General features: G+C 46.2%; 1 protein-coding gene across 2 annotated transcripts in view; it reads left to right on the top strand.

Annotated features, from left to right (window-relative positions):
• SUV39H2 (SUV39H2 histone lysine methyltransferase) overlaps positions 1-23121 on the top strand; it is a 341600-nt gene extending 318479 nt beyond the window's left edge. For both annotated transcript variants that reach the window (XM_078655014.1, XM_078655023.1), the window contains exon 6: positions 22703-23121. In XM_078655014.1, coding sequence (XP_078511140.1) covers positions 22703-22809 — 107 coding nt within the window. In that variant the 3' untranslated portion in view covers positions 22810-23121. The remainder of the gene's footprint in view (positions 1-22702) is intronic.
• The last annotated feature ends 4661 nt before the right edge of the window (positions 23122-27782 follow it).

Raw genomic sequence — 27782 nt, 5'->3', positions numbered from 1 at the left:
TAGATTTTGGTAGTCAAAAATCAAAATTTTCCTGGAAATATAAGGGTTTTTAAAATAGGTTTATAATTTCACATTTAAGCTCGCAGTGAGGATTCCTGCTCGCATTTGTTTGTTTCCTGACGCTACAGGAGTAGCTTACCGCCTAATCTTGCTCCAGCCCCTGGGGAAGAGGACTCACACCATCTGCGTGGCCGCAGAGGAGGCGCGAGGCGCGGCTCCGGGACTGCGAGGCTCAGCGTTAGTCACATCAGCTGTTGCCTCTTCCCGTGGAGCCGCGCCCCCTCCCAGTGCCCCGCCCCCATCAGGACTGCTCTTAACCTCTCGCGGCCCCGCTGCGCGGGTGCCGCTCGCAGTGAGGATTCCTGCTCGCATTTGTTTGTTTCCTGACGCTACAGGAGTAGCTTACCGCCTAATCTTGCTCCAGCCCCTGGGGAAGAGGACTCACACCATCTGCGTGGCCGCAGAGGAGGCGCGAGGCGCGGCTCCGGGACTGCGAGGCTCAGCGTTAGTCACATCAGCTGTTGCCTCTTCCCGTGGAGCCGCGCCCCCTCCCAGTGCCCCGCCCCCATCAGGACTGCTCTTAACCTCTCGCGGCCCCGCTGCGCGGGTGCCGCTCGCAGTGAGGATTCCTGCTCGCATTTGTTTGTTTCCTGACGCTACAGGAGTAGCTTACCGCCTAATCTTGCTCCAGCCCCTGGGGAAGAGGACTCACACCATCTGCGTGGCCGCAGAGGAGGCGCGAGGCGTGGCTCCGGGACTGCGAGGCTCAGCGTTAGTCACATCAGCTGTTGCCTCTTCCCGTGGAGCCGCGCCCCCTCCCAGTGCCCCGCCCCCATCAGGACTGCTCTTAACCTCTCGCGGCCCCGCTGCGCGGGTGCCGCTCGCAGTGAGGATTCCTGCTCGCATTTGATTGTTTCCTGACGCTACAGGAGTAGCTTACCGCCTAATCTTGCTCCAGCCCCTGGGGAAGAGGACTCACACCATCTGCGTGGCCGCAGAGGAGGCGCGAGGCGCGGCTCCGGGACTGCGAGGCTCAGCGTTAGTCACATCAGCTGTTGCCTCTTCCCGTGGAGCCGCGCCCCCTCCCAGTGCCTCGCCCCCTTTCAACCTGCAGTCTTCATAACCAGGACCACAAACGCGCATCGCGGGACGCGCGCGGGTCGGAGCCCGGGGCGAAGCCCGGGCCAAGGGCGGGCCCGTTGTTGCCCGTTAGTGCCCGGGAGTGACCGGACCGGGGCCCCCCCCCTTACTCCATCGACCCTAAAGACATCTACCATCATGCGACCAAAAACTAGGAGCACTACCAAAACCAAATCTAAACACGCGCAAGCGGTAGCCCAAATAACGGGCCCCATTGACCTGTTTATTTCACGGACTCACGAGGCAATTAATCAGAGTATTGCGATAATGGAAAAGAGAGTGTCGTTAGACCTTATGAACGCGAATGCAAAGCGTTCCTCACTTGGTGCCATCGCTAACGCCACTTCTCCTATCCATCCCAATCTTCTTAACTCTTCCCTTCCCATGACTTTGGCAACCCCGGAAATAAACACAGTACCATCTATAGTAAACCTCTCTGTAACACAATCCGAGTCAGATCTTTCACTAAACTCGGACGATCTGGAAGCAACCCCTGACTTGGCGATTTGTCAAAGCGAGGAAGCTTTTCAAACGAATGCAAGTCCGCTCCAACAAGGTGAAAGGGAAGGAGCCATCCCCAAGCGTAATATAATAAATACCGGAAACGTAGCAAACATGGCCCAGTCTCCTGCCCATGCTATAACTGATACGATTCTCACAACGTCGCAAAGCATCCTACTCCCCCCTGTAACTAAACCACATCATCTGGCATTCTCAAACGAATCTTCTGACAATGTATGCAGAACTTGCAAAGTCACCTCCCAAGTTCTTACCACTGTTAAAGACCTTCTATTCCAATATTTGAAACCCATTCAACTCAGCATCAGGAATGTAGAAGCTCAGTTAAATATAATTTCGGCAACGCTTCTTGACTCTAACACGCGCATCGAAACAAGAGCCCAACGGAACCCACCCCAGCTACCAAGAAAACCATTACAAGTACAAGTGCATAAAACAGCCGATCGCTCCAACACCTCATCCTTAGCTCAAACACGTCATAAACAAAACGTCCCAAACCAAAACTCCCAACCTAAATTGCCTCAAAAACAGCAGAATAAAATCCCTGCACCACTTAATCAGCAATTAGACAATACTGTAGGGACCACTGTAGCCACCCCAGACCTAGCGAAAAATAGAGATACTCCCAGAACCCAATCTGATAATAAGCCAGTACCCTCTCTATTGAAATCAACGACCTCTCAACCGTCCCCAAAGAACATCGGGAAAAAAACACCTGCAATCAGACGCCCCGCTCACTTGCCCCCGGAGGCCACCCCCTACACAATAGTACTTACAGGTGTACCAGAACTCACCGATGATACCACTGAAACTGCATGGTCACTTAAAAACAAAGTCATGCAGTGGCTAAGTATTAATAGACCTCTTGAATCCCACCTATCTGGAGGGATTACCACAGTCCGTAGAGTAGTTTGGGTAGGCAAATCAACAAAGACAACCCGTGGGGATTGCATTATAGTGACATGCAAAGATCCTTCTGTAGTGGACTATATCTGCGCCTGGCCCTCACTTGACAAAAAAGGGGGGATAGATGCCCGACCCCTCTCCTTTTTCTATCCTCAAGTGAGACAGAGTCGCAATATTCCACCATGGTCCTGGCACCAGTTCTCTACTGAACCATGGAACCAAGAGCCATGGAACCACACGGAGTACTTACATGATTACTCAGGTAGAAATGGCCCGAGAGAACGGTTGAGGGACCGGCCGAGGCATTACTGGCAAGAAAGACCCTATCATACCCACGAAGGTTGGCAGGGGGTTTCATTGCAAAACCGATTCGATTGTCTCGAGATGGTCGATTGACCACCCAGGGATGAACCCAGACATAGGAGATCTGGCACGAAACCCCAACTAGCCAACCCCGCACAACATTTAGCTTCTTTAGAGCTTCCCCTTTCGAACCATACAAACCCACCTCATGAACTGCCAAACGTTCCCTTTAACATCCCAAAAAAAGCTGCATATACCGCCCTAGCGTCAGAAGGTGAGGGCCCTTCGAGATTGTCATAAATCAATTGCACCCCCTAACACTCTATGTGGACCCTCGCGGGTCAGTTCACCTCATCCATCAATAGCGGAAGATGACAATAATCAGCCAAACTCACCACACGCTCGGAAAAAATCTGCAGTTTTGAGCGTTTCCATCATATACTGGAACATTGCAGGCCTAACTACTAAAATAACATCATCAACGTGGCTTGACACAGCAAAGCAACATCAAATTCTGTGTCTTCAAGAAACTTGGTGTACAACCCCACTGCATTTGGCGGGATATAAAACCTTTTTCACCCAAGCCATACCAGGAAATATGGGCAGACCAAAGGGGGGGCTTACGACCTACATTGCCAATACCCTCCCTCTCACAGCCAAACTACTAAAGGAGTCACCCACTTTCCAAATCATACAAATCACACAATTAACAGCAACCAAAGGAAACATTCACATAATTATCAATTACTATAATAACTCAGGAAGTCTGGAATGCTGCCTGTACCTGGAAGAAATAGTTGGATTTCTAACTTCACTTCAAAATGACAATAACAACACCTCAATTCATTTTATCTGGGGTGGCGACTTCAACCTGACACTGTGCCCAAAACACAAAAATGGGATTTGCGGGCTTCTAAATGAACTAGGGAACCCGATACCCCATTTTTCACATTCAATATGTGGCAATAAATTGAATGAAATTCTATTCTCCTTGGATTTAGACTTTGCTAACGAACTAGTTGATCCCCAGCAGGATCATTCGCCCACCTTTCATGGGCGAGGCTGCTCCACAACCATCGACTACATAATGGCTTCGAACTCCTATAAAGGGCAACTAACTAACTATGAGACCGGAACAAACCCAATAAGTGATCACTTTTCACTCAGTGTGGTAATCAACCTCCAACAAACAGTGACTCACTCCGCTAAGGCTGTTTCCCTTGATCAACATCTGATCTCGATTAACAAACTGAATGGTTACACAATTAAATGGGCAAAAATTGACCCAGAAGAGATGATGCAAAAGATTCTTGAAAAAACCCAACACTGGTTAACTAAGTGTATGTCTCTGGAGACACCACCCGAAATAGTTGTTACTTCCTTCGAAAGCATACAAAAAACAGTCAGGGACGAGCTATTTGTTAAAACAAAAAACAAGCCTAAGCCCCACCCTGAGAGATGGTTTGATACTTCTTGTCGGAAGGCTCTTTCATCTCTCAAAGAAGCCCTACGTAAGCAACCCAGAGAGCCCCAGGAAGTGTCCCGATTGAGGAAAAATTACAACACTGCCCGACAGGACCGCAAAAAACAGATCAAGCGAGACCTATGGCTACGCCTACATGACAGTGCTCTAAGGAAAGATAGCACTGCATTTTGGCACACCATAAGATCACCCTTTTTGGCTGACAGCAACGACCCTGGCCATCTTGATGTGGCAATAACCGAGGAGGACTGGGTTACTCATTTCTCGGAAACCTTCGGTATACCACCAGAAGCCACACCAAACAATTCCACTCAAGGAGTTGAATTGGAGAAAAACACCATCTATCCCATCAACGTTTATTTCTCCCTAAACGAAGTCATAAAGGCAATGAGGGCCTCAAAAACCGGCAAGGCCCCCGGCCCCGACGGAACTCCAATGGATTTGTTTCTATATGACGTAGGCTATTGGTCAAAAATAATTACACGGCTCATGTCAGCGGCAGCAACTACAGGCCTCCTCCACTCATGGTCATCCTCAACATTACTACCTATTTTTAAAAAAGGTGACCGTAATGACCCAACATGTTATAGACCTATCTCCCTTCTGGATTCCACTGGTAAACTTGCAGGCCGATTACTCCTGGACCGATTACAATCTTGGGCCCGGGCGAATAATATTCTAACCGACCTGCAGTATGGCTTCCAGAAGGGCCTTGGGACTGTGGAACAGGCCCTCAATCTAGTCCTCCTGGTTGATAAATATGTCCGTGCCAAAGGAGGAAACATCTACCTCGTTTACGTAGACCTAAGCGCGGCATTTGACTGCGTCCAGCATGCTAAACTTTGGCAAATTTTAGCCGATCTTGGCGTGGATCCCCCAATACTAACCTTCTTAAGACAACTTTACACCAATGCAGAAGGCCGTGTAAGATTTGGTACTAGTGGGGAATTGTCACGCCCTTTTCAGATAATGAGAGGAGTACGACAGGGCTGCGTTCTGGCTCCCTTCCTGTTCAACCTCTACACAAATGGGCTTGAACAGGCGATGCTGGGAGGGAGTCAGGACTTGCCACAGATTAACCACCGCCCGATACCTACACTCTTATATGCTGACGACTCAGTAATTCTAGCACGGACCCTAAATGAACTTCAATTGCAGCTTAACAAATATGTATCATTCATGGACTCTCTTGGTCTTAAAATTAACATCAAAAAAACGTTCACAATGAATATTGGCCCAAGGACAAAAAATCCCAAACCCATTTTTGTCAATAACAACAAGTTAGATAAAACCTCGGTGTACCCATATCTGGGTATCCTAGTAGATGACAAAATGAATTGGCATAAGGCACTGGAAGCTAGAAATCTTCATTTTCGCCGAGCAACCTCAGCATTAACATCTTTTTCGAGGAAACTCGGCAAACCAGCTCCATCCGAATTGTTAGCCATTTACTATGCCAAATGCCATAGTGTGGCAACCTACGGAGCTGGAATTTGGGGGTACAGCCGCATTGACCAACTCCAGCTCACCGAAAATGCCTTCATTAAGTATATTCTGGCACTCCCCCAAAGTTCCCCGATACTAGCTTCGCACCGGGAGCTTGGTATGGAATACATCATTGATACCATCCGATGTCAACCCATCTTACTCTGGCACCGAATATGGTGTAACCCTGAAAGCCATCTAACTCGCTCCCTTATTACTGACTGCCTAGGCCTGACGCACTGGCGGAAAATCCCGTGGCTAAAATATATTCACAATTTCTTTAAAGATCTGGACTGTGAACACTATTTCTTAGAACCACCTTCAATCGAAGACATCTCAAAAAAACAGCTAAAGCAAATGGCCATGAGTCACTTGAGAGATCTTCGAAATCAGGCCGAGATTACCAAACCGCAAAATGAAAAGATCTGTTTGCTGCAGACAGGAAAAGTTATCCAGCCATACTTAACATATTTCCTATCAAACTATGAGAAGTTCCTTCTAACGAGACTGCGCTTCGATGTTTTCTTTCGTCTGGTGTCATTCCCTGACATACAGAATTGGTCTCGTAACCTGACGAGATGTCCCTGTGATGGACTTTCTTCACAATCTACCATTCATGTTGTGCTTTTTTGTAAATACTATAAACCTGCAAGGAAAACGTGGATCATTCCTATTCTCCGGTCCAGTGGTCTCAGGCAATCCTACCCAGCCCTTTGTTATCTTCAATCTCCAAAATCACTGCACGAAGCCAAACTTATAGTGACTTTTCTTAAGGCAGTTATAATAGCACGGCGTAACATTCCCAGCTAAATCAATCATTTGACTTAAACCGTAAACTTACTTTATTCTAAGACATTTCTCTGTATAATGATCTCGTTTTTTTCTCTCTCTTAAATGATTCTATTTTTTAAATACTTTCAGTGTGTTATTCTGTTAAATGTACTTTTTATGATTATACAATTTTATAATCGAATAAAAGTTGATGAAACTGAAACACATTTAAGCTTGCGGGCCATTTTAACACTCTTTTGACTCGTGTGCTTATGAGCAGAAGGATAGTAAGGGTGATCTTTCACCATCATTATATAAGCCATTTGCTGTAATCCTACCGAAGGGAGATGTTCATAAATTAATATTTTCTACTACTATGTAATTTTAACAGTTTTTGTAGAATGTATTTTTAACAATTTGTGTTCTACCTACACATTTTTTGGATTAGGTTTGATTAAAAACACTAGAACCGATAAACAGAATGTTGTTGTTCCCTCTAAGAGTTTCTTGACTGAAGTCCACTCTGACATGAACCATTAGTCATGGTAAGGAGGAGACCCCTATGATGAAGCCTGCCATCTCGGTTGATGATGGTTTTGCATCCTTTTAAGCAATAGTTCTTTCTTTATTTATAGGTACCACCCCAACTTCTCCAAGGAGTCCAAGCCTGTCACACTTTGTTAATAGTTACTCATATATCGGCATCTTCTATTTATTTATGATACTTTCACTTTCAAGTCAGCTAATGATTAGTAAACACTTGCTTCTTAGATATTGCTTTGAGGTTGGGTTGTTATTTATGTTTGTTCGACTCAGAGCTCATTTAGGTTTAATGCACTGTGATATGTTGAAATAATGTATTTTCCCTCTCATTGTATGTACTGTTTAATAGCCTGTCTAATGAACAAGTTACTTATATTCGATAACGATCTTTCTGGTGGACATCTACCTTCAGATTCCTCACTTGTAGAACAAAACCCCAGATGTCAGACTGGATTCAGAAACTTCAAAGCAACAGAGTCACAGGTCCAGGGTGCCGGATTCAGTCTGCACTAAAGTGCCGTCAGTCAACGCCACTTAGACCATAAAGCGCCCCCCATACATTGACATTTCCCTCTATTTTTCCCCAGCCCTTGAGGCAAGATTTGGGCAGATTAACATTGATGCACTGGTCCTCAAAAATGGCCTTCCAGACCGGAATAAAATGGAACACCTGCCCTCCCAAAGGCTCCTTGTGGGTTTGGCGTAGCAAACTAGGCCTGCTTTCCTTGTGGTGCCGGTAGAAAAGGAGGAGGTGGAGGATTGCAAGGTGATCCACTGCATTTACCACTACCATGGCCTCTGTATTGCCGGATGATTGGACTTTGCTGCTGAAGCGCCGGTGTGTACTGCCAGGAGCAAAAGGAGGAGCCTTGTCCAGAACTGCAAAAGTGGCAAATAGATTAGGTACTTGGCCGGGGGCGGAAGCTGAAGGCCCAAAGACCGGGCTGTTGCTTTACAGGCTGTGTACTGCTCCAGTGCCTATCTCAGAACAAACACACACCGTCGAAACAGAACTACATCAGGTTAGCCTGGCCATCACATAAGAAATTAGATGCCCTGAGTCAAGCATGGCAACGTACTGTCACGGAGGCACCCATATCCCTGGCGACTGAGTCTGCTCTGCGGTGTCGAATCCAGTCTTAATAATATGGTGGGAGGCATTTTGCTCATGCACAACGAGCTCCTAAACGTGCCCCTTCATATCAGCAGGAACATGCATAAGGATCATCTGGGTCATGTCCCTCAAGGCATGGTTGTAGCAGACGAGGAAGCAGTTGAAATTGAGTGACTGCCAGGCCATACTCCCCACAGAAAAGACCTTCTTTAACCAGGCTTCTGACTATTTCGCCTCCCTGTCAGAGGAAGCTGTATTAAAGCACCGTACAATTGAGTCCCTGAATAGGAGGCCTGAATAACAAAACGCACTGGCGAAGAATGCATGTAAAGAAAGGCCGGATCACCAGGTGCAGAGCGATAATGGCGGGCTAAGAGGTGGCTGACTGCTAGAGGAGAGGAAGGCTTCTCCCATGCTGCCATAACAGGTTCTAGTAAAGCTTCCTTGAGGGGAAGAATGGGTTTTGAAGTGGTCGATGAGGGCAGGGGAACCTCAGTGAGAACTTAGGTCATCGTCTCCATCGTTGACAGTTGTAAGTTGAACGCCTTTGTGACTTTGACCATGAGGCATGACCTCTTGCGTTGGTGGTCCAGTGTGGAAGTCCATAGCCACGTCCGGTGATGTTTCTAGCCCGCTGGCTGAAGACTGGCCCTGAAAATCAAGGGTTCACCACCAGTGAAATGCCAACTAGGTCAGAATCTGTCCCAAAACTACTTCATGAAGGCATTCTCAATAAGCCTCCTGTTCAAGCAGCTTCTGGGCCTCCCTCTGAGAGTGAATCTGAAGCTTGATGTCGGACTGAAGCTGTAGGCGGTGGAGGCACTGTCCATCTTACCGGCTGCTGCACATAGAAGTGGTCCTTAGACAACAGAAGGAATGTTACGCCAATAAATATAGACTAAATAGAACTATATTTTTATGAAATGTCCAGCCGGACAGTTTAATATCTTGATAAAAATAATCACAAAGGAATAAGACACAGAGTGTGATGAACGTGGGACACCAGCCGATGTCCAACTAACACACTGGAGGGACAAAGACAGGGGGGAAAAAATTATAGCAGGCAAAATCGGGTCATCTGAGTATCATAAATCATAAACAGACAATCCACAGTATACACATATGCATGAACAATTTATCTCAACTATGCATTTAGTCCATTTAAGTCGACGACGTTTCGAACCATGCATAATATTGGTTCATCCTCAGGACAGAAAATAATTGCCTAAAGAATTAACAATTTTCGTTGGACCCACTGTGTGGGAGTCAATATGCCATACAATAACACAAGGAATAAATGGGGGAATGGAGAAAGAAGAAAGGGGAGATATAAAAAAGATAAAACATGTCAGTTATTCAAACCATTATCACAGCTACACATGCTATGCACGACTCATTCCATGCCTGGGTGTCAACGGCGGCGGAGTACAGTGCATGCTGAATAAGTGCCGTGAGCTTAGAGTTGCACGAGCGAGGAGAGTACATGTGGGGGGGCACAACATCAGGATTGTGGTTCTGATTGGTGGTGAAAAAGGTGAAGCATGTCATTAAGGTGAGGGAGATATACGAGGTCGGTCTGTAACTCACAGGTCAAGCAGAGAGTGATGGGCTACGAAGGAGTGCAGGGGTGAGGGACTGTGAGGGTATGCTCTCAACAGACGGTAGCACGTGGGCTTACCAGTGGAGTGGGGCTGAATTGGGTTCAGCGCGATGAAAAAGAATGAGTAACATTCTGGGGGGGAAAAGGGAAATAAACAATTATAAAAGGTCGGTTTGACCTTAGTAAGGCTGCCGCCGTTGCGGGAAGAACTTACCGCGAGGTGGAGCCAAGGCGAAATGACGAAAAGGTCTGTGAGAAAAGGGGGAAAAAGTGAGTTAGGGCCACAATCGCTGGTTAGACAAGAAAATATATGGTGCTCTGCTTAATGAGCTTACCAATGGGAACGGTGCCCAGTCCAACGATCTGTCGGGGTGGGGGGGGGAGGGAAAATACATAAATAATGAGGGCGAGTGTCGAATGTAGGAGTCGGGAGCTTCGGGCATGACGCGCATCTGTAGGCGCTTACCGGATGGTAGAATAGTGCAGGTCCGCAATGGGGGACCTTGCTTAGCGTGAGGAATCTTCACGAATTGTGGTCGGCAGTGTGGAACCACAAAAGGAAACCGTTTCTGGTCACGTGAAGGTGAATAGCCAATGGGAAAAGCAGCAAAAAGTGACGGCCATTTTAGGTAGGGCGCGTAATGTGCCGGATTGGAAACAGACGAAGGATACATCGAATGCCACCGGCGGCCCTCTTGAGTGTACTGGCAGCAAAGAGTCCATATTATAAATTAAGGCATGCACCGGGGAGAGCTTACGAGCTCGAAACAGAAAAAAAGAGAAAAGTGAACTTCGTAGTGCCGCAGAGCACAATCACACAGTGACATATTCGGGATTAAATAAAACAATACTAGAACAATGTCATACTGAAGTGACAATTGTGGTTAAGAAAAAACATTATAAAGTAAACCGAATGAAGTAACACTTATGGTAAAGAGATAGCCCAGTCAGAGTCTATACTGTTGTGCAAAAATTAGAAGGTATCCAGTTACAACAAAGGTCATATAGGAGTTCCATTGGCCCGTACCGCACTGAGGTCTAAATCAAGGCAAACCAATCATGCGTGCGGTTCAGATCATTGTACAGGTTCTGGGTGTCAGTTCCATTAAGCAAGACAACAATGGGGACTAGATCAAGGAGGTCCAGTCCTCCGTGCGGTTCAAACCAGTGTGCAGGCTCCATCCTGAGCCACTCCACAACTAACACTCCCTTTCGACCACCTTCCACCTTTTCACCCACTGGCAGTATGGTGCCGCCAGAAATCTTAACATTCGAAAAACTTGTCTTGAGTGACCTCTCCATTTTGTAGAAACGTCATTCCTTCATCCCCTATAATATATCGTTGGATGAAAAAAGAGCGATGTTGAGCCTCAAATCTAACTCTGCACTTATTATTAAGTCTGCAGATAAGGGCGGTGGAATTGTTTTGCAAAATCTTGACACGTATAAGACCGAAATTCTCCGACAACTAAACAATCCTGCACACTATGTCAAACTCCCAAAAAACCCTGTTACAGAGATACAGAAATTGATACAGTTGGTCACCAAGGAAGGGTTAGATTCTGGGTTTCTCAGTAAAAAGAACATCTCTTTCTAAATGCCAAATCTCCACGCACCCCGGTGATTTACACACTGCCGAAAGTGCATAAAAACATCGAATATCCCCCTGGCCGTCCAATCGTGTCAGGATGCGGATCAATTTTAGAACCATTGGGCCTTTTTATGGATCATTTCATTAGGGAGTTTGTGCCTGCTATCCAATGTTATATACGGGACAGTATGCACATGATCAATTTGATAGAGGAATGGCCTTTTGATTCCACGTCCAGTGTACTCTGTACTCTGGACGTGGAGTCATTATATACCAACATCCCACAGAATGATTCCATGCTGGTTATTCAAGACATCCTTAACAGACGTCCCAGACCTCATCGCATACCCACGTTATTCTTATTACAACTGCTTGAAATGTGTCTATCCAAGAATTATTTCTTGTTTGATGGTCAATACTATGGCCAAATCAAAGGTACTTCTATGGGGGCTGTTTTTGCCCCCAATTTGGCTATACTATATATGGACAGCCTTGAATGTGGACGCATTCTGGCCTCGTCAAATCCCTTCCATAGTGGCATTGCCCTATGGAAGCGGTATATTGATGATATCTTTATGATTTGGAACGACTCTGACGACCTGTTACCCCAATTTTTACATTGGCTTAATAGCAACTGTAGTGGTCTCACTTACACTCTAACCACAAGCCATTCTAGCATTCCCTTTCTAGACCTTAACATACAGGATAAAGAGGGCCTATTAATCACCAGCCTCTACAGGAAGCCCACGGAGCGCAACACTTTGTTAAGTTACAAGAGCAACCACCCTAGAGCGCTCCGTGACTCCCTCCCTTACTCACAATTTCTAAGGTTGAGAAGAAATTGCTACCTTAAAGATGATTATTTCAAGGAAGCACAATCACTTAGCGCCAAACTTAGCGCCAGAGGTTATCCACGCAGACTTATAAGAACCTCACTTAAAAGAGCTTGGTTTTGCCCCAGGGAAGTGTTGCTAGAACCCAAACCTAAAAAAGCACAGAACCGGCTGGTCTGTGTTACTACTTTTTCACCAGCATCTAATTCACTCACCAAGAGCATCAAAAAACACTGGCCAGTGTTAAATGCAGGCCAACTTCAAATAGACAAACCTTTGTTTGCTTTTAAGAAATCCAAGAATTTGAAAGACCACTTGGTGCGCGAAGCATTACCTGCCCCTGATCAGATGGTTACAATTGACACTCTGGGATCTTCCAAGACTCACTGGGCATGTGAAATGCGGCAACTGCTCCATGTGTGACAGCACTATAGAAGGCAAGGAATTCACACACAATGATATCAAGTATGCTCACAGAGAATTTTCTAACTGTAATAGTACAAAGGCCATCTATGCTATTGTTTGTCCATGTTCTATGATTTATATAGGGCTAACTACCCAGAAAGCACGCACAAGAATGTGCCAACATAGGAGCAGAATACGCTGCAGGACTCCCAATGCTCCGCTTGTGCATCACTTCACGGAACTGTCACACACTGAAATGGACTTTAAGTGGACTATAATTTCTGTTGTCAAACTCCCTAGCCGTGGAGGAAATTGACAGCAGCTCTTGAACAAGGAAGCACTACGTTGGATACTCAAGACCCAGAGCCTGCACACTGGTTTGAACCGCACGGAGGACTGGACCTCCTTGATCTAGTCCCCATTGTTGTCTTGCTTAATGGAACTGACACCCAGAACCTGTACAATGATCTGAACTGCACGCATGATTGGTTTGCCTTGATTTAGACCTCAGTGTGGTACGGGCCAATGGAACTCCTATATGACCTTTGTTGTAACTGGATACCTTCTAATTTTTGCATAACAGTATAGACTCTGACTGGCCTATCTCTTTACCATAAGTGTTACTTCATTCGGTTTACTTTATAATGTTTTTTCTTAACCACAATTGTCACTTCAGTATGACATTGTTCTAGTATTGTTTTATTTAATCCCGAATATGTCACTGTGTGATTGTGCTCTGTGGCACTACGAAGTTCACTTTTCTCTTTTTTTCTGTTTCGAGCTCGTAAGCTCTCCCCGGTGCATGCCTTAATTTATAATATGGACTCTTTGCTGCCAGTACACTCAAGAGGGGCGCCGGTGGCATTCGATGTATCCTTCGTCTGTTTCCAATCCGGCACATTACGCGCCCTACCTAAAATGGCCGTCACTTTTTGCCGCTTTTCCCATTGGCTATTCACCTTCACGTGACCAGAAACGGTTTCCTTTTGTGGTTCCACACTGCCGACCACAATTCGTGAAGATTCCTCACGCTAAGCAAGGACCCCCATTGCGGACCTGCACTATTCTACCATCCGGTAAGCGCCTACAGATGCGCGTCATGCCCAAAGCTCCTCACTCCTACATTCGACACTCGCCCTCATTATTTATGTATTTTCCCTTTTTTCCCCCCGACAGATCGTTGGACTGGGCACCGTTCCCATTGGTAAGCTCATTAAGCAGAGCACCATATATTTTCTTGTCTAACCGGTGATTGTGGCCCTAGCTCACTTTTTCCCCCTTTTCTCACAGACCTTTTCGTCATTTCGCCTTGGCTCCACCTCGCCGTAAGTTCTTCCCGCAACGGCGGCAGCCTTACTGAGGTCAAACCGACCTTTTATAGTTGTTTATTTCCCTTTTCCCCCCCAGAATATTACTCATTCTTTTTCATCGCGCTGAACCCAATTCAGCCCCACTCCACTGGTAAGCCCACGTGCTACCGTCTGTTGAGAGCATACCCTCACAGTCCCTCACCCCTGCACTCCTTCGTAGCCCATCACTCTCTGCTTGACCTGTGAGTTACAGACCGACCTCGTATATCTCCCTCACCTTAATGACACGCTTCACCTTTTTCACCACCAGTCAGAACCACACTCCTGATGTTGTGCCCCCCCACATGTACTCTCCACGCTCGTGCAACTCTAAGCTCACGGCACTTATTCAGCATGCACTGCACTCCGCCGCCTTTGACACCCTGGCATGGTATGAGTCGTGCATAGCATGTGTAGCTGTGATAATGGTTTGAATAACTGACATGTTTTATCTTTTTTTATGTCTCCCCTTTCTTCTTTCTCCATTCCCCCATTTATTCCTTGTGTTATTGTATGGCATATTGACTCCCACACAGTGGGTCCAACGAAAATTGTTAATTCTTTAGGCAATTATTTTCTGTCCTGAGGATGAACCAATATTATGCATGGTTCGAAACGTCGTCGACTTAAATGCACTAAATGCATAGTTGAGATAAATTGTTCATGCATATGTGTATACTGTGGATTGTCTGTTTATGATTTATGATACTCAGATGACCCGATTTTGCCTGCTATAATTTTTTTCCCCCTGTCTTTGTCCCTCCAGTGTGTTAGTTGGACATCGGCTGGTGTCCCACGTTCATCACACTCTGTGTCTTATTCCTTTGTGATTATTTTTATCTAGATATTAAACTGTCCGGCTGGACATTTCATAAAAATATAGTTCTATTTAGTCTATATTTATTGGCGTAACATTCCTTCTGTTGTCTAAGGACCACTGTCTGTGAAAATAAGTACCTACCCAAGGTCCTTAGCTTATTGCGCCCTGGGTCCCCTTGTTTTGTTCAAATAGCACATAGAAGTGGGGCAGCACGTCCAAGCAATGTAGAGAAAGTTCCTATGGTGCGACACCGAAGGCGCCATCTGAAATGGCATGAAGAGTGGCAGGCGCTGTGGGGCATTCGGGCCCAAGGTGAAGATGGCATAAATAGTGCTCAGGAACGCTGCCGGGTCTGATACGGGAGCCTGGTTTATGGGAGAAGCTGGAGCCGGTGTCGAAGGTTCGATCGAAAGGGTCTGCGTATGAGGGACTGTCTGGGGCCGGGCCCACCGAAGGAGCAGGGCTTCGCAGAGGATCAATTTGGTGTCAAGCTCCAGTTCAGAGGGTGAAGGTCCTTTGGGAGACAGAGCGACAAGGAGGCTACATCTGAATGCTTCTTTTCCTTTCTCCTCTTTTTCTTGGTCAAAGACAAAGAGGGTGAGTGACAATGGTGCCTGTAAAGCTTCCGGCATATGTGTTCATCCTTTGCTCGGGCCATGAATGGCCTGGCCTCCCACTCCTTGTTGGCCTTGGACGCATACCTAGGCACGAGGAACAAGCCTTTGAGTCATGGTCGGGCACCCAAGCACTACACAGACCTCATTTGGGTCTGTAATGGACATCTGCCCTTCACAGTCTCTGTAGGGTTTAAACCCAGACCTTGCGGGGGGCGACATTTTGGTATTGCTTTTATGTTATATGTGGGGGGGAATTTTTTTTCTGAGTGAAGCTACAGATCTGCGTGAAGGCTTGGAAAAAAGGGAACTGATGTCGATGTGGGAGCTTTATGGCCTCAGTGGCCCGCACAGCATCACTTTCGACACCAACGGAGTCTCTCTACTGCCCACCTCATTGCTTTCAAGTTTCCAGATCCAGTCTGATGCCTGAGGTTTGTTCTATTGGTGAGGTATCTGCAGGTAGGAGTATCCATTAGAAACACATTTACTTATTTGACAGCAGATGTTAAAAGTAGTTATTTCTAGAAACAATGTATGTAATTTCAAGTGTACTTGTAATTTTGCAGCATTTAATGTTGTAGGAACAGATTGCAACCTTTTCAGTTCCTAGAGAGTATTTTAACAAAGATGTTGCAGGGACAATATTTTGTTAATGGAACATATGGCTCGAAACCTTAAAAATTACAACATATAGTTATTTTAGCCCAAACAAGTTTATAATTCCGGTGTTCATTTGAATGTTCGAGATGTATTTTGATAATGGGCTAGGAAGAGCTTCAACAGTTTATAAAGGGATAAGGAACTCTATATTTTACTGTTTGTTCCAAGTGGCAAAGTTAGGCTTTCCGTTTGAAATGTGAAATCCATCAACAATTTATAAAGAGTTATGGAATAACAATATATTTTATTGTTTGTTCTAAATGGCACAATTCATTCAGGGTTTCTGTTTATAATGCATTTTTTTAAACAATCGTGTTACATCGAATAAATCATAGCAACATAATTAAAGAAATGCATTACTAATTTTGATGAAATAATGCAATTGAAGGTGAGTCATGCAAGTGATATAGTTCCTTGGTGAAGTAAATCTTGACCCTGGATTACCAGATGTTTACTCAGTGTCTTAAAATAATGTGTTCATCTATATTTTTTATGTCTTTGTAGTGATTTATATTATCATACTCTTCATTTCCATGTACTATGCTTTGGTGTAAGATTAGCATTAACCCAACATTCGGAAACTTGTATTAAAAGTAGGACTGGATGAAAAAAAGCACAAAAATGTGTATTGAAGCTGACTTATGGGGGGATAGGGGTAACCTAAGCATATTTCAGAGCTTTTAATGAAATTGTGGCTAAGCATTGTCTTTATGTAACGGGCCGCAGTTAACTCCATTGACGTGAATGTGAAGGTCTGTCAGATTGGTAAATAGAATTTTCCAATTTGGTTACCTCAATAGAAATATAATTTGGAAATTGGTAATTTATAAAATAAAATAAATTATCTAAAAAAGTTTTGCTTCATAAATATGTTCGTCGTGCCCCAAAACTGCTGTATCACCCCTCCCCCCCCTTTTACCAGCTCCGTGCTTTGCAGTCTGGGCGTCTCTTTTTACATTGCAGTGCGATGTGCCCTGCGCCTTGCAGGTATCGCGCTGTCTATTGCTTGTGTTGTGCTGTTTGCTCCATGTGACTAGTTGTGCCCCATCTCCACCATATAAGCTGCATTACACTGTTTACTCAGTCGCATACAATCTACCCCCACGTATCTCATTTCCCTTTGCTTAGCCCTCCCGCAACTAAACTGCACTTGCCTTTACAGACCTCTACTCTTTACCTAATCTCTCTCTAAATATAAAGCAACTGATCCTGGCTTACACCCGGCTCCATTCTCTCCCAGTCATGCCTCCCCTCACCTGCCCCCCCACTATCACATCCCCACCCATCCTGAAGCTCGGCCCCAACTCTTGGTCCATCCTCTACCCTCCCCAACTCTCCAAACATGGGAAGAAAAACTTTAAACACAAACTTCTCTCTCAGCATCCCGAATCCCTATTTGCTGACCACCACAACAGCCTCAACTCCTCCATCACCACCAACTATATCTTCTTCTCCAAGCGCCCTTCTAAATGGAAAAGCCTATTTCTACAACACCTCCCTATCACCACCTCCCGCAAGATCCCATACGGTCTGAAACTCTCCACCACCCCATCTGCCGCCTTCACGGGTGAAGTAGACATTTCCATCTTCAAGTCTGGAAACAATCTCATCCAAGCCTCCGATCTCCACCTATACACCTTTGAACTCCACTTTCTCAACTCCTTTTACAACACGCGAACGCTCCCCTATCACCCCATCCACCCCGCGACCCTCCACCTCTCTCCTCTTCCCCTGCCCCATGTCTCCTCTCTCTAACTCACCCCTCTCCCCTCCCCCGATATCACCGTCCGCACCCCCATCTGTATTCTTGATTTCCAACCTCTTCAGTCCACTAGTGCCACTAACTCCCTCGCTACCTCTAACGCCCAATCCCACCACCCAACCTGTACGCCTCATCCCCGTCTATCTCCTGTGACCCCGCTCTTCCCAACTACGACCGTCACCCTCATCACAACCCTCACCCAGGCTATCCCCCCGTCCTCCCCTCTATCTCAGACCCTTAGACCACTCCTACCCCTCTAACTTCATTAACCCTATAGAACCACTTCACTCCTCACTTCTTACCCAATCACTCCTTAATGTTGAACTTCTCCTATCATCCCTTGCCATTGAACTCACCTCCCTTAGAACTGATGTCTCTCTCCTCACCAAAGCACACTCCTTGGTTCATGCCCGCACATCGATACCCTCACAATACACCATCCCCTCTTCTATACACTCTTCTATACACTCCAACATCCCTCCCCTCAACCCCCCTATTAACTGCCCACATGGCATTGTTGTCAACACCGACACTGTTGCCAACACCGACACTCCTCCTGGCGCTGCTACCAATACCGACATTCCCCCCTGCCCACCCCTCCCTTTGAACGGCTCTACCCTATCTGAACCCGCTGAAATTACCAAAATCATCCCCCCCTTCTATGCCATCACGCCCCCACCTTCACAACTTGACACCTGCACGACAGCCCTAGAAGTTAACTCTCTTACAAGCTCTCTCATCTGCCCATCTTCATCCTTTCCCTCCACTCCCCTTAACCTTCAGTCCACTATCCCAGTTCTCGTTGGTACAAGCAGACTTCCCCTACTTCCAGCGTCTCCTAAACCCCCCCCGACTACTCAGACCTGTCCCCCCCCGTCTCACCTCCCAAATGCCCAGCACCTCCCGCCTCTCGTGCTTGCTGATTAACTGCCGATCCGCCTCCTGCCATGGGACTGAGATTGCGGAAACCATTCTCCACGATAACATTGACATAGCATTCCTTACCGAAACCTGGCTCAACCCTCACTCCACTCCTATCCTCGACCTGCTGATCCCACCTGGATATTCCATCATTAAGAAAGATAGAAGCGAACAAATAGGAGGTGGCCTTGCCCTAATCTTTAAAGAAGACCTTAATCTCTCAACAGTCCATGTGCTAGACCCTTCCACATTCGAGTACCTATGCGCTGAGATCAACTTTCCTGGCTCCCCCGCCATTAGGTTTCACACTATCTACCACCCTCCTGGAAATTGTATCGCCTTTACTGAAGAGATGTCTGATTTGATTACCCAAGCATCGCTCTCCCACTCTAAAAATCTCTTTCTTGGGGACTACAACATCCACTGGAATAAAAATGACGACCCCGCAGTCTCCTTATTCAACGGCATCATGAACATCACTGACCTGACTCAACTCTGCAAATCCCCAACACACGCCAATGGTGCCACCCTTGATGCGATTCTGACCTGCAAGGATCTGGCCTCCCTCTCAAACATCCTTCCCGTTGACTGGTCCGACCACCACCTCATCCTCTTCACCCTGAATTGCTCCATTACGCGCCCCACTCCCATCGGCAATCTACCTCTGAAACCTACTCGAAACGTCACCTTATTCCGCTGGGCGAATTGGAATCCACTATTAAAACTCACTTACTCCTTGCCCCTCTCTCCCTTAGCACTAATGACCTAACCAACCATTATAATATTTCTATTACTGAAGCCCTGAACCAAATTGTCCCAATCAAAATCAAACAACAAAAAACCTTCCACCCAAATCATAGTTCAATTCTGACCTCAATAACGAAAGACGGGCCCTCAGACAATCAGAACGGACCTGGAGGAACCATCCCTCCTCTGACAACCTGGCCCTCCTCAGAAAGGCCAGAACCCTATACAAAAAACACATCTTCAATGAAAAAGCCTCCTATCTCCGGTCCCAACTGGACCAGGCCAGAAACCGCCCCACAGAACTACTTAACATTGTTAAAAAAAAAAACCATCTTCTGGCCCCCCCAAAATGCTAGCGTCGGTTGAACGATGCGAAGAAATCGCCAGCTTCTTCTCTAATAAAGTCAACTCGATTGAACTCTCCTTCGCCTCCACCCCTCTTCCTACTCAACCTCCCCTCAATCAACTCCCCCCCCACAACATCACCAACACTAGTTCATCCTCTTCCCTCTGCCGCAAAGTCCCCCTAATTCCCTAAATGGTCGCCCCCAACTTGTCTCCACTGTCACGCACCACCAGGCTAAAAACCATGCCTCCTGGAGTGAATTTGCCCCTGTTTCCGAATCCGCGGTCACCAATATCATCTCTAAGCTCAAACCATCCTCTCATACTAAAGATCCTCTCCCCGCACACCTGGTCCAAGAACTTAAACATGTCACTGCTCCAGTCTGGACCAACATCATCAATTCCTCTCTTTCCACGGGCTGGGTTCCCGCTTCCCTTCAGCTAGGCCAAATCTCACCCATAGTCAAAAACACCTCCGCTGACCCTAACGACCTTAGCAACCTACGTCCCATCTCTAACCTACCTTCCTCTCAAAAGCCCTGGACAAATGTGTCCTGACCCAACTAGATAACCATATCACCTCATTCAATCTCCTAGACATATTCCAATCTGGTTTCAGAAAAGGATGCAGTACTGAAACGGCCATGCTCAATATTACAGATGACATCCATCGCTCCTTAGACAAAGGTGAATCCTCTCTACTAATCCTCCTTGACCTCTCGGCTGCCTTTGATATTGTCCATCATCCCACCCTTCTTAACACCCTCGAAGTTCGCTTCGGTCTCGAGGGCACCGTACTCAAATGGTTCTCCTCATTCCTTCAAAATAGATCCCAACAAATTAAGCTCAGCCACTGCCTCGCCAAGCCCCAACCTGTCTCACTTGGTGTTCCGCAAGGCTCCATCCTCTCCCCTACCTTATTTAACCTATTCATGGAGCCTCTCACCCTCAACCTTAAACAAGCTCAAATATGCTACCACCTCTATGCGGATGACACCCAGCTATACTACAGGATTAAATCTCACAATGACATCCTTCACCTCAACGAGACCCTGACTAAAATCCAAGCCTGGTTCCATCTTAATCATCTCAAACTAAACCCAAAAAAACCTGAAATCATCCTTTTCACTCCTAAAAACAACTCCCTCCCCATTCACCTCTGGATCAAGGATATTACAGCTCTCAACTGCCCCCTCTCCCCCTCAAATACTGTCAAATCCCTAGGCATCAGCATTGACCATAACATGAATCTCATCCCACACATCAAAAATGCCGCCAAGGGTGCCATCTTCACCCTCCACCACCTCAAAAAACTCAAACCTTTCATACCAGCAGACGACTTTAAAACCGTTGTCCAATCGCTTGTCCTTTCCCGTATTGACTATGGTAACGTCACACTCGCTGGCACCCCTAAAGCCCACCTAGCACCTCTCAAATCTGTCCTCAACCTTGCCGCCAGACTTATATCCGATTGTAAAAAATTCGACCACATCTCTCCGGTCCTAAAAAAAACCTCAATTGGCTCCCAATATAAGGTAGATCCACCAACAAGATTGCATGTATCACGCACAAAGCCCTTCACCTAAGCACCCCCTCCTACCTGGCTGAGAAACTGCAAAAAGCTGGATGCTCCAGGTCCCTGAGGAGCACCAACTCCCTTGTCCTAATCCCTCCCAGACTCCAGCACAAAAAAAACCAATCTCGTGCTTTTTCTGGGAACGCCCCCACGATCTGGAACTCTCTCCCCAAAGATCTTCGATGCAACCACTCCTACCCTCTCTTCAAAAAAAAGACTGAAAATACTCCTTCACAACAAATATTGGGGAACCTAACCTCACTGATGTCTGACTCTCTACACTCCTTGCTCCCTGATTCTCGCCTCCTCCTCAACCCCTTCCCCGCCTCTCATTCTGCCTCTCCCCTTTTCTTCACTCCCTTCTGCCTCTGAACTTCGACACCCCCTATTAATCTACATCGCCCCTAAACACCCAGCACATTCTATCACCCTATTTTATGTAACTCATGTTTTAATGCACATTGTTTTACTTTATTGTAATTGTTTACCTATATTGTAAAGCTCTCTGATACCCCTGGGTCCAGTAGCGCTATATAAAACCTTGGAAATAAATAAATAAATAAAAGCTTCCCTCCAAATTCATGGCTAAAGATGAGGTAAAGTTATAAATGCATTTTTGAGTACTATTACGTGATAATTCTGTGAGAACTGAATACTCACAAAAAAATGTTCTTCATGGTCTATATATTCCTGATCATATTCACGTTGTGGAATACATGTATTTTCCTCCGTCCAAGCCTGTTGATGCGTCAAGGTCAGTCTTGCACATACTGTGCCTGGTATGTCGAGTATGAAAATTGGTATGAGCAACAGTGGGTAGATTTTAGCCTCATTTTCTGCAGATCAGAACTTATTAAAAATTACATTATTTACTTCAAATTGTATGTCAAATGGAACTTGCGCAGGATCAGTGTTCTTATTTCTTTGTTCTTAAAATTATTGCTAATGTGTAATTATAAAGTACACATGCACCTTGAAGGGCATTTTGGTGCTGAAATCCGACGGTTAAAGTTGGTTTGATGTTTTACTTTGAAGTTATCGTGCCTTAATTTAGTTTACTAATGGGATTATACAACACAATTCATTTCCAAACACTACCATATTATTTGTGTTTTTACAAGTTAATATACTGCCATTTGTACGTGTAAATGTGTCACTTACATGCATTCAAGTAAATCTTTTTTTTCTTCAAATTTGTTTTCCTATGTGTAGGTTCTGGTGAACTAAGTTCAGACTTGCTAGATATTAGTCCAGCCAGAAGGAGAATTAGGACTGCTTGCAAGTGTGGGTCTGCGCATTGCCGAGGGTATCTCAATTGAAGTTTCAATTGATGGACTAGTTACTTGAATGAGAATCTTAATTTCCCAATATGTTAGTTATAAACCATTCCTCAAAGATGTTCTTTTTCTGATAAAATGTTTGGGACAAAATTGCATCATTCACAGAAAGGAAAGGTAACCGAAAAAACTAAAAATCCAGTATCCTAAATTGCAGTGTGTAGAAGATCAGTAAGCGGTTGAATAAAAGTTGATGCTTTCTATAAAAGAATATTTTTATGTTAATGTCAATATTGTGTTCTTTCATTGTGGTATTTGCTGATTCACTGCAAATAAAAAAACATATACCTCTTGTGTCCGTTTCACTAATATTGTTCTATTGTTCTTTGACATAATACAAAGTTCATGCATTTGGCTTCATCCATTTGATGAAAAATGGCAACTACTTTATGTAAATGTCTTAAAGTGTTACTTTTTTTCTTTTTTTGCACAATGTGATAACATGCACTTGTAACCAACGGTGCTATTGCAGGGTTTGTACAATACTATTAATGTGCTGATGTATTATAATTAGTAGGTTTAAAAAATGTGAACTCCTTGGAATAGAGTGCCATTTAATTGCATTAATGTAAGAAAGTGGATTATTAGTACCAAACCAGTTTTAAAAAAGTCTAACAAAATTGAAATCCCACTCTACTTTATAAAGATAGAGTATATTGTAATGAAAAAATTGCACCAAAATTACAAAAATGCATTAAGGAGAACCGTAGATATGTATTTTTAGAGTTTAAGTAAAAAGAGCAAAGTGCCGACTGTGAGCAGCTAGTCATGGTAAATCAGGACAAACGTAGGTTTCAAGCCAACCACAATGGAGTATCGATAGGATCCGAAGGCCAGGTTGGTTCTGGTCAAAGAGTTACCTTCTGACTTTCTTAGAAGGTAGAGACTCCAGCAGGGCAGGGCTTCAGGCTGGATCTGAAGATGGGGGTCGGCAACGACACGTTGACGAAGGACGAGGTCTTGCTGAGGCCTTCGAAGAAGACTGGAAAAGTTCTGAGCAGGAAAAGTTTGGGTTTGCGCCCAGGGAGCTATGTCGGTCAGATGCTGCTCAGTGTCACTGTCAGATCTTCAGAGTTAGAAGCCAATTTAAACCATAGTGTTACAGATACTTTATCGTAACCGCGACAGAGTAGCTATACCACCATTATTTATTTCCGCCAATTTTATATGCGGTGGGAACTTACGTTTGATCAATGAGGTGACTACTCTGTCTTTGATTAAAGCCCTCCAACGGCGCTACGGAGTGAGGGCTTTTGGAAGCAGACAGCTCATTCTGACCACCTGATTTAGATGTGTGGAATTAGAGTTGGGTTTTCACTGCATTTCACCGCCACTAAAACCCTGATGCTAAATGCTCCTCTCACCATAGAATAGGATTCCCGGGCAAAGGCAAAATTCCTTTTAATTTTCAGAAAGAAAATCCCACATGGGAATTTTATTTTTGACCTAGGCCTGCAACAAACTATAGACTGTCTAAATATGGCAGGTGGCATCTCCTTCAGATGAACAGAGTAATTTAATCTGCCCCTTGACGGAGAACAGACTACCCACCACAATATAAATTATGCCCTTAGTCTCTTTTTTAGAAGTCTTATTTCTTAAGACAGGCAAGGCTGCATGTTGTAGCTTGAGATGGTTCAATGTCGTCAGGTGCCAATTGGCTTTGGGCCCACAGAATCGGGTTTGCTGCTACTGGAAGACTGTCGCGAGAGCTGTGGCAAAGTGAGGCCCATCGATGATGCCTTTGTGGGATCGGCTTGACAAGTCGGTCTCAGTCTTTTGTCGGCTCTCCAGGCAAAAATCATTGAAAAAGTTTCAAAGTCCTGAGTTTTAGAGCTAGCCATGAGGAGTACACGGCAAGGGTTCCAGGACCTTAGGAACAGCACTAGGGGTCATACTCCACAGACGTCACAAGCAGGGTCCAGTTGAAACTGGTCAGCATGGCGCTTTCAGGAAAGTAGGCTTCTTGCAGCTTTTCTGTCCCTGTAGCTTAACAGAAGGTCAGCCAACTGACTCTTGGAGTCGTCTACTCAGTTCTGGGTACAAGTGGGAGCAGGTCCAGTCCTTAGGGCTCTCCTCACAGGTCACAACAGCAGGTGTAGTCCTTCTGTCTTTCATAGCTCAAGTATTTTTTTTAACAGAGAACTCAGTGGTGGTTTATTGATACCTGGCATTAGCCTGTGGGTTGGGTTATTTCTGGCCTACTCGTTAACCAATAGGAAATAGTGTGTTCTCTGGGAAATGAGCAAACCATCCCTTGTGGTCAGTCAAAACCGGTTCTGGGGGTAGCTCCTCTCCCACTAGGATTGGTGCCTGGCTGGCTAGAAGGACAATAGAGGGGCCATGCCCAGATAGGAGCTATATATCCCTGTCACAGTCTATGTCCCTTTGAAGATAATTAAGTTATTTGGCAGCCAAGATGGCGGTAATGCTTAGAGCCGGTGCCTGAAGCCCCACAAGTATCCATTGCCATCCTTTCCGACCACATCATACACTGGCTCCCCATGATAGAGACACTGGGGGTCCATTCTGAGCTGGGTCCCAACCACAGTGGGCACACTGATAACCTACGTTCCAGGACCTGATGTGGGGAGCGGGTCAAAATGGCGGCTGTCGTTCCTCTTTGCAGCTGAGGGGATGGAGCAGCGCCTCAAAGACATGACGTGCTTGAGACTGCGGATTGAGGTGGGCCCTCCAAACCTTACCGGAGCCTGGCTTGTGCTGCAGCGACACGACCACAGACCTGCAACACTGAATCCGGGGCCTTGGCCCGAGAGAGGTTTGACCCGCTTGTTGCAGGCCCAGATTGGCGCACATCAAGAGAACCACCGGCTGCTGTAGGCTATGCCAATCCTTGGCAGAGGACTTGCCAGGAGGTATGTGCGCCGGATCAGGGTAAATCGGCCTGCAATCCCCTTCACACCCATGACCACTGGGAGCCTGCATGGCCTCCTAGGGCACACAGATTCCAGTGCTTTGCTGCAACCGCCCTGGTTCTCTTTTGGGCAGCTGTGGGCCCGCTCCTGTGTCCCCTCTACTCACTGTTTCAGGACCACGATGTGCTCATACCAGCTTACCTACTCGGTCTAAAACAGCATGGAGGGCAGTAATTTAATCTGCCCCCTTGACATAGAAACAGGCTGTCCGCCTTAATATAAATTGAGCTCTTAGTCTTGCATGTGCATCCGTTACACAGCCTCTCCCCAACAATTTTGACCTGCCTGACACTCTTCGCCCTCACTGCGTGGGCAACTGAACTGGTCTTGATTGTTTTGGAGACGGACCCCTCAAAACCTGACTCTCCCCTGAAGTTGAGCCGCTGGGGCCCCTTTCACCTATTGTACTGAGGGTTTGGCCTGGGCTGCAACCTTTATACCAGTTGGGTGTGTGCCTATTGGGGACCAGCAGAGTGAACTGCAGAGAAGCGGAAGACTGCATACATTAAATTCACACCTACAGGAAACTGTTCCTTATGTGCCTGAGATGCCCTTGGCCTGAGCTACCGCTGGGCTAGCAGCTTGTGTCATCCCAACAGGGTGAACGGACCTTTAAAAGAAAGGGGCCCTCACTTATTACTTTCCTTCCCCCCCTTGTTAGCTCCTGAGTGATCTTGGCGACAAGCTTGCTGCATACTCGTCTGAGAGATGGGAGGGGGCACCTCCGACTGCCCCGCTGAATGACTGCCCTCATATTGTAGAGCTGCTGACCACGCTGGAGGCAACGGCCCTTGGGGAAGCCGCTTTGTGCTGAGCCCTCCAGCTCCTGCATCTGGACCAACCCTGTGAGAAAACCCCACTTACCCACTACGTAGTCTCAACGGAATCCGGACCCTGGGAGTGGGCTGTGCAGGGGAGTGGCACGGATCGGAGGTGTATCTCACTCGTCCAGACTCTTATTGATGGGCCCAGGCCGGACTCTGGATAACTTATTGGCAGCAGTGGCTGCTCGTGCTGCGGGGGGGGGGGGGCAATTGAGCTACTGGACTACAGACATAGACCTCTGGTGATCCCATCTGACACCCCTCCAGCGATATGGCAAGACAAGCCCCCCCGGCGCAAACCAAAATGGATCAATACACCAGACCAACATCTGGTACACGTGGAGCCTTAAATTCCAAGGGGCAGATTTACAAGCCCCCTGCGCCACTAGTACATCACTTTTTGTGACGTACTGGTGGCGCATTTCACTGCTCCATATTTACAAGGACAGGAAAAGCCACCCTGAGTGGCTTTTCCTGTCCTTGTATATATGGCCCCTTTACACACCGCACTTTGCGTGAAAATGGGCATTTCATGGGTGTTGCTTTGGGTGTTCCCACGAAACCCCCATGGAACTAGACACATTTCCAGATTTACGAGGAATGGTAAATCTGGAAATGCGTGCTAATGCTGCTACTCCCCAGAGGAGGTATAGCGAGGCGCATCAAGGAGAAATGCTTTAATTTCTCCTCGTTTTTTCCTCTTTCAATGCGTGCTGCATTCTACAGCACACATTGAAAGAGGAAAATGCCTATAGTTATTGTTTTTGTGTGGAAAGGTGCCCCTTCCTGCACAAAAACAATCTCCGCATGATGCAAGCATTCTTCCACCATGGTGCAAGGGTGCCAGCGCATGGCTGCAGTTTGTGCGCAATCGCAGGGGGAAGCATGGAGATGTGACATATTGTTGTAAATATGTTGTATCCCTGTGCTTTGAAAGTGCTGCAGCGTGGTGCAGCTAAAGGGCTTGTGTTGCCGCGCTGCGGCACTTTCTCGTAAATCTGACCTCAAGTCTCTAAACTGCTCTCTGCAATGACATCCCTGGAAGAACGAGTCGAGGAAGCTAAGAATCATTCATGGAGGAACAACTTGCAATTCATTGGCTTTCTCAAGGGGATAGAGGTATCCGGATGGAAGAATGGCTCCGATCTTGGGTCCCCACTGATGTGCTCTCTCACTGCTTCACGGTGGAGAGAGC

The sequence above is a fragment of the Lissotriton helveticus genome, chromosome 1_1 (assembly GCF_964261635.1).
Source record: "Lissotriton helveticus chromosome 1_1, aLisHel1.1, whole genome shotgun sequence".
In the NCBI taxonomy this organism is placed as follows: domain Eukaryota; kingdom Metazoa; phylum Chordata; class Amphibia; order Caudata; family Salamandridae; genus Lissotriton; species Lissotriton helveticus.
The sequence above is the reverse complement of the archived record's forward strand: the minus strand, read 5'-3'. Positions and strand labels throughout refer to the sequence as shown.